General features: G+C 46.4%; 1 protein-coding gene across 1 annotated transcript; it reads left to right on the forward strand.

Moving 5' to 3' along the window:
- The first annotated feature begins 3,735 nt into the window (after positions 1-3,735).
- On the forward strand, positions 3,736-8,660 carry SYCE1 (synaptonemal complex central element protein 1). The gene is made up of 12 exons (XM_012935897.2): positions 3,736-3,793; positions 4,297-4,356; positions 4,703-4,777; positions 5,378-5,425; positions 5,848-5,902; positions 6,581-6,670; positions 6,858-6,921; positions 7,698-7,764; positions 7,840-7,960; positions 8,032-8,142; positions 8,263-8,347; positions 8,583-8,660. Exons 1-12 carry the CDS (start codon positions 3,766-3,768, stop codon positions 8,658-8,660), a joined length of 882 nt encoding a protein of 293 aa, XP_012791351.2. The 5' UTR covers positions 3,736-3,765.
- The last annotated feature ends 3,536 nt before the right edge of the window (positions 8,661-12,196 follow it).

The raw sequence follows: 12,196 nt of genomic DNA on the forward strand, positions 1-12,196 counted from the left end.
CCTGTTTATCTGGAACTCTTGTGCTACCACCAGGGATGTTTTTAGACTTTTTTATGCATTTCCTAATAAACTGTTTTCTTTTTCTCACATTTAAGCGTCTTTTCAAAGGGTATGTTCATCCAGAGGTGAAACTGAGGAGGTTCTGAGCAACTTCTCCATATAAAACACTTGAGGGCAGCAGAGGACACCCCTGAGCTCTCAATGCCAGGACCAGGAAGCTTGCCTTTGGGCTGCAGCAAAGGGTTCTATTCAGTTCTTTTGCTTTGCTGAACTCTGCTGCTTCCTTCATCTGCTGTGAGCTTCCTTAGGGCAAGTTTTTTTTTATCCCAATACGTTTTGAGGCCATACTCAGTGGTGCTCAGGTGGGGCTGGGAGGAGGGTTACTCCTGGCTTGATGCTGGAGGACCATACAAAACAACTGGATGCTAAATACCTGGGGACAGTCAGCACCCCAGGGCCATGTAGGACCCAGGATATAAAACCTGTCCCCCGCCCCCTCTCCTACACAGACCACAGACACACAGACACAGACACACACACACACGCCCTGAATATTGGGCAGTGCTGGAACCTGAGAGGCTGGCAGGCAGAGTGGGGCCGTCTTCCCAGAGAGGAGTACGTAAATGAAGCCCACCTGGCCTCTGAGATTTTTCACACCCCAAACTGGAGTTGAGCTGTATTTGAAACATCAATGACGGGTGTTCATTTCACTTTATTCCACCAAACCTTTAGATGCAGAAAACAACAGTTCATCTCAGTCTCACACTCATGTGTACCCTGGGCATGTCTATCCAGCCTGCATGTCTCAGACGCTGTGCAGGAGGAGGAGGACAAGGCAAGGCGCGCCTTAAGCCAATCTTCAGCACTCTTGTGCACCACCACCAGTGAAGACATGGGGACAATGAGGCTAATCCAGCCTCGAATCAAGCCTGTGGGAAGAGTTCCACTGCAAGCTAACCTCCTCATGCAGGAGAATGGCCAAGGGCCAGGGGGAGGTACCGTCGACATCCCTCCTCAATACGGAATGCGGAAGGTTAGGTTAGGGTCAGGATTAGGAGTGAGGGTCACGGTCAGGATCAGAAAGAAATGAGACCTGCAGAAGGAATGCTAGAAGAGCAAAGATACAACCTGCTTAGCTCGCCACAACGTGGAAAAGACCACGTCACTGCAATAACGTCAACTACTCTTCGCTCCAGTGCAGGTCACTGCCCTCAATTGGCCAATCGAAGATTGCTGTTCTCAACCAGCCAATCATAAGACTGGAAGTCACTTGGGGAGGCGGGGCTAGGCATGCGCACTAGTGTGGGCTCGGGCAGCGGAAGTGGGCATAGTGCGGAGGAGTGCGCAGTGGCCGGCCCCAACCGTCGCCCAGTCCCGATTTGGGCGCTGAAGGTGTCGCGCGACGGAGGGATGGCGGGGCTACCAGAGCACTCAGGTGCGACCGAGCCAGACCCTGTGGCAGGTAGCACCGGCGGCGGGTCCGTGAGGGCTCTTCGCCCTCTCGGGTGGAGCCACAAGGACGAAGTTGTCACCTGGGTCTCCTGGGGCCATGTCAGGGGCTCCTCAGACCGTGGTCGGGGTCTCCTGAGGCCACCTTGGTGGTCTCTTGGGGCCCTGTCCGGGGCTCCTCAGACCGTGGTCAGGGTCTCCTGAGGCCACCTTGGTGGTCTCTTGGGGCCATGGCCGGGGCTCCTCAGACCGTGGTCAGGGTCTCCTGAGGCCACCTTGGTGGTCTCTTGGGGCCATGTCAGGGGCTCCTCAGACCGTGGTCAGGGTCTCCTGAGGCCACCTTGGTGGTCTCTTGGGGCCATGTCAGGATCTCCCGGGGCTGCCTCAGGGTCTCCCGGGCCTTATCGGAATCTCCTCAGGCCATAGTCGGGGCCTCCTGAATCCACTTGGGGGTCTCCCGAGGTCGTGTCGGGGGTCTCCTGGGGCCGGGGTGGGGGGTCTCGTGGGCTGCATTGTATGGGCGGGAATGCAGGTGCTGGCGACTGTGTCCCCCTAAGGGAAGGAGGGCCGTCCCTAGTGAACGTTTTTCAAACGGTGTTTATTGAAGAACCGTGACGTACAAAGTCACCGACAGTCGGGCTTTAGGCACGTGATATTGCAGCGCCGATCCCTCCGCGGTGTCCAGGGGGCCACCTGCCCCCGCAGTGACGGCGCGTCAGAGTTCGGTGCAGCATGGTCTCACGTGTTCCATGTGGCAGAGTCTGTGCCTGGTAGGGCTCTAAGGCCAGGACCGACCTTCGTGAGGTGTCTCCCCGAGGTGCCGGCTCCTGAGGTTGCCGACTTGCCACTGCACAGTGTCCAGCCCAAGGCTGCAGCGAGTGTCTGGCCGCCCCTTTCCGTTGTGGCCCCAGGCTGCTTGCGAGCTCTCTGGTGTGTGCAAGCCCCAATCCTGCCAGGTTGGAACCACAAAACTGGACAGGGAGAGTCATGCAGGGCCCTGAGTGTCTGCCTTGTAGAGTCGGGTTGGCAGAGTGTGTGCAGGATCCTGAGTTCCTTGCCTTCCTGTCCAGGCCCCCCCACCAGATCTGCCAGTGTGCCATCTTGGTAGGCAGCAGGTGCCGGTCATATGTCTATGAGTCATAATATGGAACACCTCATGGGGATCCATGGATGATGCCACACCAAGGACAGATGTGTGTGTATGTGAACATAGCAGTGCATATGTGTAGGTGTTTGTGTAAGTGTATGTGTGTATAGGTGTACATAAGTCTGTTCATATATATGTACATAGGTGTGTATATGTATGGAGGTGTGCATATGTGTATACACACCTCCATGTGTACATAGGAAATAAGTGTGCATATGTTTGTGTATGTATATGTGTATACATATGTACACATAGGTTATAAGTGTGCATATGTTTGGGTATGTAGATGTGTATACGTATTTGCTTATATATGTGTACATAGGTGTGCATGTGTTATATATGCATACACCTGTGTGGCCACCGCAGTGTGAAAGAAGCTTTTTCTTTCTTCAGATATGTTCACAAATTTACATGAAGTAAAGTCAACATTACCAATGTCTTAATTCAGGTTGTTTTAACATATATTACAAACTGGGTGACCTTTATTTTATTATTTTTTTAAAATTTATTTATTTTTAATTAGAGAATCACCGTGAGGGTACAGTTACAGATTTATACACTTTTGTGCTTATACTTCCCTCATACAAAGTTTGGGAACCCATCCCTTCACCAGTGCCCATTCTCCACCACCCGTAAACCCAGTGTCCCTCCCACCCTCCCCAATCCCATCTCCCCCCCACCCCACCCTGCCACTGTGGCAAGGCATTCCCTTCTGTTTTCTCTCTCTAATTAGCTGTTGTGGTTTGCAATAAAGGTGTTGAGTGGCCGCTGTGCTCAGTCTCTAGCCCTCATTCAGCCCGCAACTCCCTTCCCCCACATGGCCTTCGACTACATGGGTGACCTTTAAACTACAAGAATTTTTTCTCATTTTTCTGGAGACTGGGAGACCTAGATAATGGTAGCCAGATCTCCACCTCTGGGTTTGGGGGGCGGTGAGGTGCACACTAGCTATACTCAGGACTTGCTCCTGGCTGTATGCTCAGAGATCACGCCTAGCAGGGATTAGGGGACCATATGTGGTATGAGTTGACCACATGCAAATACAGCACCTGTATTATTAATCTGGCTCAATCAGACCCTTTTACCCCTTATTATGCCTCCTGTATTCTGAAGTTCTTGTATTTCTCTCCAAAGGACAGGCCAAGTCCTCACAGAAAATCGAAGACCTGATGGAAATGGTGAAGAAGTTGCAAAAAGGTCATATCTGTTGCTCAGAGCTTTGGGATCTGTGGGTAGGAAACTCAGTTACAGGCTCAAAGTTCACAACCCTGGGGAATTAACTCATTCACTCTGTTACTTTTACATTTTAATTTTTGAAGTACTAAATCCAGATTTTCATCTCCACTTCACCTCATCTCTGCTACTCTCTGCCAGCTCATAGGCTCATTCCAACCATATTCTCAGAGGGTAGACCTTTTCACCAACCACCCCCCTAACCCTACCCAGAGAGCTGCAGGACTGCCTTCTCACTTTATCGTGAAACCCTCAAGAGAGCTCCTCATATCTGAAGAAGCACAATCTACTCTTCCATTATTGAATACCTTGTTTTTGCTGTTCCTCTTGACTATAGTTATCACAACCTTTTTGTGAATGAATATTGCTTCTTTTCCCCACCACTACCCCAAATATGACTCCATGGAGGTCCCTCACCTGCCTCTGTCTGTTCTCTCATCTCTACCCAACTTCTTTCATCTCTGCAGTTGGAAGCCTGGAGCCCAGGGTCGAGGTCCTGATTAACCGGATTAATGAGGTTCAACAAGGTGAGTGCAGAAAACTTGGTTTGTTATCCAGGACCAGAAACATGATTTGTAGAGCCCAGTGCAAAATGAAAGTGCAGGGCCTTTTGTTTAAAAATTACTAAATATTTGCAACACTAATAGCATTAAACCAGGCACAGATCAGTCTAAAAGCTGATGCTACCTGACCCTGCTTACACCTGGGCCCAATAAGAAAGGCTTTATCTATGGAAACCTCTTTTGATCCCTCTATAAAATATGGGCCTCTCCAGGATTACTATAGACAAATATGAAATGTCACTGTACACAGGAAATAATGTGGCTGGAGACTGCAATTGCATAATGTTTAGCCTTCTACTCTTTGGCACAGCAAAAAAGAAAGCCAGTGAGGAGCTAGGAGAGGCCCAGACTGTCTGGGAGACACTGCAGAAGGAACTGGACTCTTGTAAGTATACTTTGAGTTACCCAGAAATCCATGGCAAAATTACATGCCTTCCTGAACCCAATGTTCCAGACTGTCAGCATCCTTTATTTATCAATCTCCTCCTCTTCCAATCTGTGGAAGCAACTAATTCAGAAATACCCTCAGGCACTGTCCCACACACAGACCTTTGTAGGACATTCCTTCCTTATAACACAAGTCCTAATTCCTTGCATAATTTTTCAACTCAGATGTCCCTGTCTTAGACCTTCAGTCAGTCTATAGATTACACCCTGCCCACACCTGTCACATTCCCCTAACTGCTTGATGTGTTTATTCATAACCTTTATCTTGCTTCTTGTGTTGTGTTTGCTTTTTGTCTCCCAAACATGTAAACACTGTGGCATTCCATGAGGTTCTCACAGCCACTCTTGTCAACACCAGGGCCCTTTGTTCCTTATCTGGGAATTCAGGCATGGGAAGGGAAAGAACTCCCCTAAAGGGTCCACATTTAGAATTATTGGTAAAACTGTACAAAATACCCTTTGATATATTGGGTAAACCCAGTCCCCAAGAGTGCAGTTAATCAAGACTGATGCCTGATATGATTACTATGTTTTCCAGTGAGTGGAGAGAAAATACACCTGAAAGAAATCTTGAACAAAAAGCAAGGTAACTGTAACTACTCTGTGTCAGAGCTTTTGTCTTTGCCTACTTGAAGAAGCTCACTCTCTTCATAGCAAGCTTTTTTTAAAAAAGAAATACAAATAAGCTTTTCATCTTTACAGTGGTTTTCATCATACTTGCAATAAACTACAAAGCTCCATCAGGTGTACAAGAGACCCCATATGGTTTGAACTTTTTGTTTTGTTTCTGGGCCACACTGGAAGTATGCAGGACTTACTCTTGGCTCTGTGCTCGGGGATCATACCTGGTGGTGCTCATGGGTCCAGATGTGGTATAAGAGATTGAGCTAATATTAGGTGTATTTAAAGCAAGAGTCTTATGTACTGTACTGTCTTTTGGTCCTTGATTTGACTTATGCGTGCTCAAACTTGATGACCTCTCTGGGCCCTGGTTTACCCTTCCTGCAGAGACGCTAAGAATCCTCAGGCTCCACTGCAAGGAGAAAGAAGGTGAGGCACAAAGGTAAGAGCTTTCCATTTGACCTCTCTCTTCCCTGCATTTCATTCTGCTAGTATTGTAGAATGAGATAAATCATTCTCAGACTAGCAACTCCCTTTGTAAAGTGGGAATATCAAAGCATCTTAATAGCTCCAACAGAAGGCAGTAGCTTTGAGTGTAATCTCAGTAATCTCAGTGTGCCAAGCATTATTTTGATAAAACATCAGTTTTACCTTTTACTCATGCATTCATTAGCTGCCTATTAACTCATTTCTTTACTTTGACATTGACTCAATCTTCTCTACACTCCATTCATTATACTTCCATCTACCTAACTACTTATGCATCCATATTTCTACCTCATGAATACTTATTTAACTCATTTTGTGTTCAGAGGCCCCATACCCTAGTATGTGTAAACTAGAACTGTTTGAAACATTTTGAGGATACTAATATTTATTCATTCTCAAGGGATCAAATGTTTGTGTTATAAATATTTATAGTGGAAAAACTAAGTCTCGAAGAGGAGATAGGTGCTTCATCCATCCTCCTTCTGGCCACACATACAGATCATATGACTAAAAGCTGCATTTCATGGGTGTTGGAATATTATTATAACAACTTTGTCACTGTGTACCTCACTAAGGTTCAATAATAAAATAAAAATAAATAAAAACATGAAAGCTGCCTTTCTAATCCCAGGAAGCACAACATGCTGGAGGGGTGCAAGGAGCGAATTTCTGCCCTAAATTCCAAGATTGAGGAAGAGAAGAATAAACAGAGGCAACTAAGGTAGTGTCCAATAGGGTAAATCGGTAGACTCTAAGTGGAACTAATATAAGAGATGGAGATTGACAAAAAAGCTGACTCAGTGGGCACTTGGCAGCAAGGCATTGTAATGCCCCCCACAAGGTCTGGAGTAGGTCACTGTGGGGTGGGGGAGGGATCTGTCCATATACCCTTATCTTTTGGCTTACAGGTTGGAGTTTGAAGAACAGCTGGAGGATTTGATGAGCAAACACAAGGATCTATGGGAATTTCATGTGAGTGAATCAAAGCCAGTTCTCCTACCTGTAGCACCAGGCCAAAAACTCAGTCCTCTTCCAGGACTCCTTCCCACTACCTATAATAACCAGTTTCTGAAAAAATCACTCTTTTCGGGTTTTCATCATTTTTATTGCCATCCACCATCATCCTTTCTGCTGGTCCTCTCCATCCATACCTGTTGCTATCCCAGGATTTCCAGTGATCAAGAGGTATGTAGGGGGTGGATCACAAATGGATCATCCCTCATGGAGATTTTTGGATGTGTCTAGAGACATCACAGGCACAGAAAAGACAATGGGGAGCTAAGCAGGCAAATGTTTGGCACCTGTGCATCCCAGGCAGACAGAGCAAGGAAGTAAGCAGATAATGAGTGTCAGGATGGAAAGGATCTTTAAAAAGGCCACACAGTGGGAAGGAGAGGAGACACAGTGCTGAGCAAGTACCTGATTCTTAAGGAACACATCCTGTATTATTTGCATGATTTTCTATAGTAAATACCCCAGGGTGGATTTCAAAACTTGGAAAGTTCCTGACATCAATAAGCACATACTTCTCCACACAATACTGTTAGATTCTGGAGTGATACAATTTGGGGAATAAGGAATGCCCAGTGGAAAAAACTCTGTATGGACCATACCTAGATCTTTAGAGGGCCGGAGTAATAGGAAATGAGGCATCCTTAACTAGAGACCAGATTCAGTAAGACTTCTCTGAAACACATAGTGGGGGCATGAGGCAGAAGATGTGACTGATCCTATCTTCTAATCTCAAGAGACCTGAGCGACTGCTTCAGGAGATTAGCACACTGGACAATAGCAAGGAGCAACTGCTCAAGGAAGGTAGGCCTTGGGGTGGGGAGCTCTGCCTTGTTCTACCATCACCTGCCCTCATCTTTCCATCTGTCCATGCTGCAGAGAAGCTAGTGGAGGCAAAACTAGAGGATGTGAAACACCGCCTATGCTCCCAATTTGGGACTGAGGGTCGCTCTATCAATGAAGGGCTCTTCCTTCGAAGCCAGGAGGCAGCAGCAGTGGTGTAAGACTGTAACCGGGAGGGTGGAAGAGGGAAGGGAAGAGAGATGCCAGCTCTAATTGTTTCAACTTCAGGCACTTGCTTGAGGAGGAAAACCAGAAGGCCCAGGAGCTCCTGGAGGCAGCTGTACAGCGCCATGAACAACTACAGCAGAAGTGCCAGCAACTGCAATTGAAGAGACAGAGGTGGAGACCCTCCCCCAGCCCACAAGAAGATAGCTAAGGGAGGCTCCTCAACCAACCTTTGTCTGAATCCCGGTTTCTTTGTATCCTCCCCACCCTTCTACTCTACTTTTTTCTCTCAAGGCTAAAAGAGGAGCTGAAAATGCTTGGAGTGCAGGTCCCTGCTCAATCCCAGAATATACAAGAAGAGGCTCACCTAGCAGAAGCAGTGAGTCCTAGAATGGGGGAGGCAGAGACCATAGATATCTCCTCAAAGGACCTGAGGAGGGGAGGACAAGAAGGAGGTGCTTGGAGTCTTCAGAGATGTATTCGGGAAAAGGATGCTTTTTGCAGGGGCACTGGCCAAGTTCAGAGACTGACAGTGCTGGGGTGGGAAGGGCAGACTGAGGGAGAGTATGGGCAGGGATATGCATGGAGACTCAAATCTCAAACACCTCCTGCAGGCCAATCTCAAGCCTCTTGGAATCAGTGAGGAAAAAGACTCAGAGATACCTACTGTGCAGGGTCTGATACCCTCATAGTCAAGGAAGATCTATTCTACCATGATCTTATTCCATGGGCTTCCAAAATGCATTAATTTTGTACATTTGCTGAGACTTAAGACCCCTGACCCCTGAGCTGGATGAAACCTTAACCACATTCTGCTTCTTTGCCTCAGTAAGTCTCCGAGGACATTCAATAAATGCTTCCTTAACTTCCATCTCCGGTGTGGTCATTCTAGGGCCTGACAACATTTTCTGGAAACACAAACAGAAATATATAGGCCTGAGGCCATCTCCTCAGTGGAATTCTATAATCCAACCTTGTTAAGTTACTAAAATTCCTTTTTATAGGCTGGAGAGATAGTACAGTGGGTAGAGTGCTTGCCTGCACATGGTTAACTGGGGTTAGACCCCAGAACCCCATATTATTCCCCAAGTCAACCAGAAAAGATCCCCTTAGGGCAGACACAGAGTAAGCCCTGAGCACTGCTGAGTACAGGCCCAAAATCCTAAATAAAATAAAATTTTTTAGGCTCAAGTGATAGTACAGTGGATAGGGCTTTTGACTTGCACATGGCTGACCTTGATTCAATCCTTGGCACCACATATGTCCCCCAGCACATATTCCTAAGGAGTATTCCTAAGCACAGATTCTGGAGTAAGCCCTAAACATCACCAATCCCTCTGTCCCGAACTCCCAACAAAAATTTTTTTGTTCTCATTCATAGGTAACTCAGAAGGCAGCATCATGAGGCTAGAGAGAATAATATAAGAGGTAGGGCACTTTTCTTAGTACTCACCAACTGGGTTCAGTCCCCAACAACTTATGGTTCTCTGAGCCCTGCTAGAAGAGATCCCTGGGCATAGAGCCAGGATTAAGCCCTGAGCACTGGCAAGTGTGGCCAAAAATAAAATCCCAACAATGAGAACTAAGATGTGAGGTACTGGCCAGTCAATTTTCATAGTCCCCAGGATTAGCTGAGAAAAGGAAACGTAACAAGAAATGAGTTGTTTTTTGGATTCTCATTAATGCAACACTTATAACTGAGACTTTTGTCATAGAAGAAAACATGTTAGAAACTCTCAGTGTGAGGGGAGTGGGTCACCTGACTATTAAGCATTTCTGAGGCAAGTTTCAAACTAAAAGCAAAATGAAAGTCAAGATCTGCAATCCTAGGTTAAAAATACAGTTAGCTAGGTAAATAAGACTTCTCTAGAAAGGCTTCCGCACCAGGTAGGTAGACAAAGTCCCACAGACCCAATTCTGTTTATTTCTGTTTCAATAAGTGAGCTGAGGGATATTCCTCAGTCAGATATTAAGCATCAGATATCAAACTCATGTTTCTCATCGAACCCTTACCTGTGTGAACTGGCAGTACATAGTTAATAGCTGATGCTTCTCACAGAAGTATCCGAATGAGAATGGAAAACTCACTTTAAAAAAATTGTAATTCAGGGGCTGGAGCAATAGTATAGCGGATAGGGCATTTGCCTTGCACGTGGCTGACCCGGGTTCGATTCCCAGCATCCCATATGGTCCTCTGAGCACCGCCAGGGGTGATTCCTGAGTGCAGAGCCAGGAGTAACCCCTGTGCATTGCCAGGTGTGACCCAAAGAAAAAAAAAAAAGAAAGAATTGTAATTCAGTTAAGTCCATTATTATTACTATTAAACTTTAGTTCATGAAATAAAATAGCTGGACAAAATGAAGTCGAAGTCCTTGATAAAGTTCATCTCTTTTTATAAAAATGGAAACAAAACAACCTAGAAATAGGTACCTATGTGTTGAGTTTTTTGTCTCACTCAACTCAACATGTGATACTATACGTAAGAAATGAGAAACAGTGGGCTGTGGTGAAGGCCAGTCCGTGAGCAGGCTGGGTGCAGGCAGGACTCTGAGGCAGCATTAGTTGGAACGGGAGCAGCCTCCCCAGGCTCTTCCGGGGACGACAGGCGAAGGAGGGGTGACAGGTGGACTTCCAGGTATTGTCTGATTTCTCCCTTTACAGTGCAGTAGTAGTCATCCTTACAATTGTGTTGGAATATCACTCTAAATATGTTAGGCCTGACTTTGGTTTGTCCTTTCTCCCTTGCCACAGAGTTTGTGCTTTATCTGGTAATAATCTTTAAACTATTCTAGACTACATTGGTATGTCCTGCTCCCCTTGCCACTAGGAGATTAGGTATATCAGCCACGCCCATCAAGGTGCTCCCGAGTCACTCCCATTCCTTTGTTTATCTGTTATCACTTCTGTGCTCCCTTCCCCAACTAGTTATTCAGTCCTTCCCCTAATCAAACTCTGTTAATCTGTAAGGTCAGACCTTGCTAGAACAGTGAATTTGTATTTTAAGTTAATATTGTCTTTCTCCTCTCTTGTCTTTTGAATAGTTTACTTTAAAACAATATCCTTTTTGTATGGACAGAGAAAGACATTTGTTAATATGCTTTGGTAACATGGGATTTAATTGGCTTCAAATATTATTCACTCCCGGGCATCTGCTTTCTCGACTTAAGCCTCAGCTGCCCTTACTTCCTAACACCCCCAAAAGCAGGGTCCCGACGAGGGACGGGATGGACCCAGGGCAAGCAGTGAGTTATGTGCTACCCTGGCATCGAGATGGGCCTGGCCAAAGCACCTAATGCTTAACTATATGTTAAGATCTTGGTCATGGACATGTTATGTCATGATCCAAAAGCAACGACGAGACTAGGACCCTGCTAGGGCTAGGAAATACTAATCTGGCCTGAGCACTGTAGTCTGAGATTGAGGTGACCCCAGGAGAGCAATTCTATAAGCTTAATGCATCTCTTGCTATGTCCATACAAAATGATTTATAATATGAATACTTATATGTTAGTTGGACAAAGAGAGGAGAACTACACCCATGGATATCCGCTCTTGGGTGGGTGTCCTGCTGAAAGAGATTCTGTCCTAGTGAAAGCATCCCCTAAGGGATAGAACTTTACCCCCTAATGATTGTAACCACACCTATGTCTAAGCCGTGGCCCCTAGTGCGGGGGGGGGGGGATTTAAGGTGGCTGTATGAGGGGGTTCGGGGAAGAAGCAGAGAGAGAGACGGGAGTGTATAGAGAGGAGATTGGAATAAACTGCGATTGACATCAACCAGCTTGGCTCCGGTCCTTCCTTCACTTGCCTCGTCATCACCATCAACCTCCCTGGGGTGGGGTAAGTGGCCGGAGACTATCGAACTTGGGAGGCGGGAGAGACAGCGCCGCTGCCTTGTGCCCTGTGCCTGGCATGATGCAGTGAGGTGCTCCTCGCCCCAATTTCTTTTTATTTTTGTGTTTTTACACAAATTGTAGTCTCAGTTACCAGAGTTCCATCATCCTAGTCTCCTCTCAGACCTCAAAGTCTCCAAAGTCTCAGTTTTCCTCCTCAACTTCTTGTTTTCTCTTCGTTGTTGTGCTCTCTTTCTATCTTCTTCTGTTGTGCTCTGCTTCTATGTGTGCCATTGTGCTCTTTTCTTAAATCCTCTGTCTTCTCTCCATGCCATTGCAATCTGCTTTGTAAGTCTTCTGTTTCCCATCAGTGCTGTTGTCTTCTCCTTCAGTCT

The sequence above is a fragment of the Sorex araneus genome, chromosome 11 (genome assembly GCF_027595985.1).
Source record: "Sorex araneus isolate mSorAra2 chromosome 11, mSorAra2.pri, whole genome shotgun sequence".
Taxonomy (NCBI): Eukaryota; Metazoa; Chordata; class Mammalia; order Eulipotyphla; family Soricidae; genus Sorex; species Sorex araneus.

Coding starts and splice junctions, on each gene's coding strand:
- SYCE1 (XM_012935897.2), top strand. CDS start 3,766: ATGGAAATGGTGAAGAAGTTGCAAAAAG. Junction 3,794..4,296: donor GGTGAAGAAGTTGCAAAAAG/GTCATATCTGTT, acceptor TCATCTCTGCAG/TTGGAAGCCTGGAGCCCAGG. Junction 6,922..7,697: donor AGGATCTATGGGAATTTCAT/GTGAGTGAATCA, acceptor TCTAATCTCAAG/AGACCTGAGCGACTGCTTCA.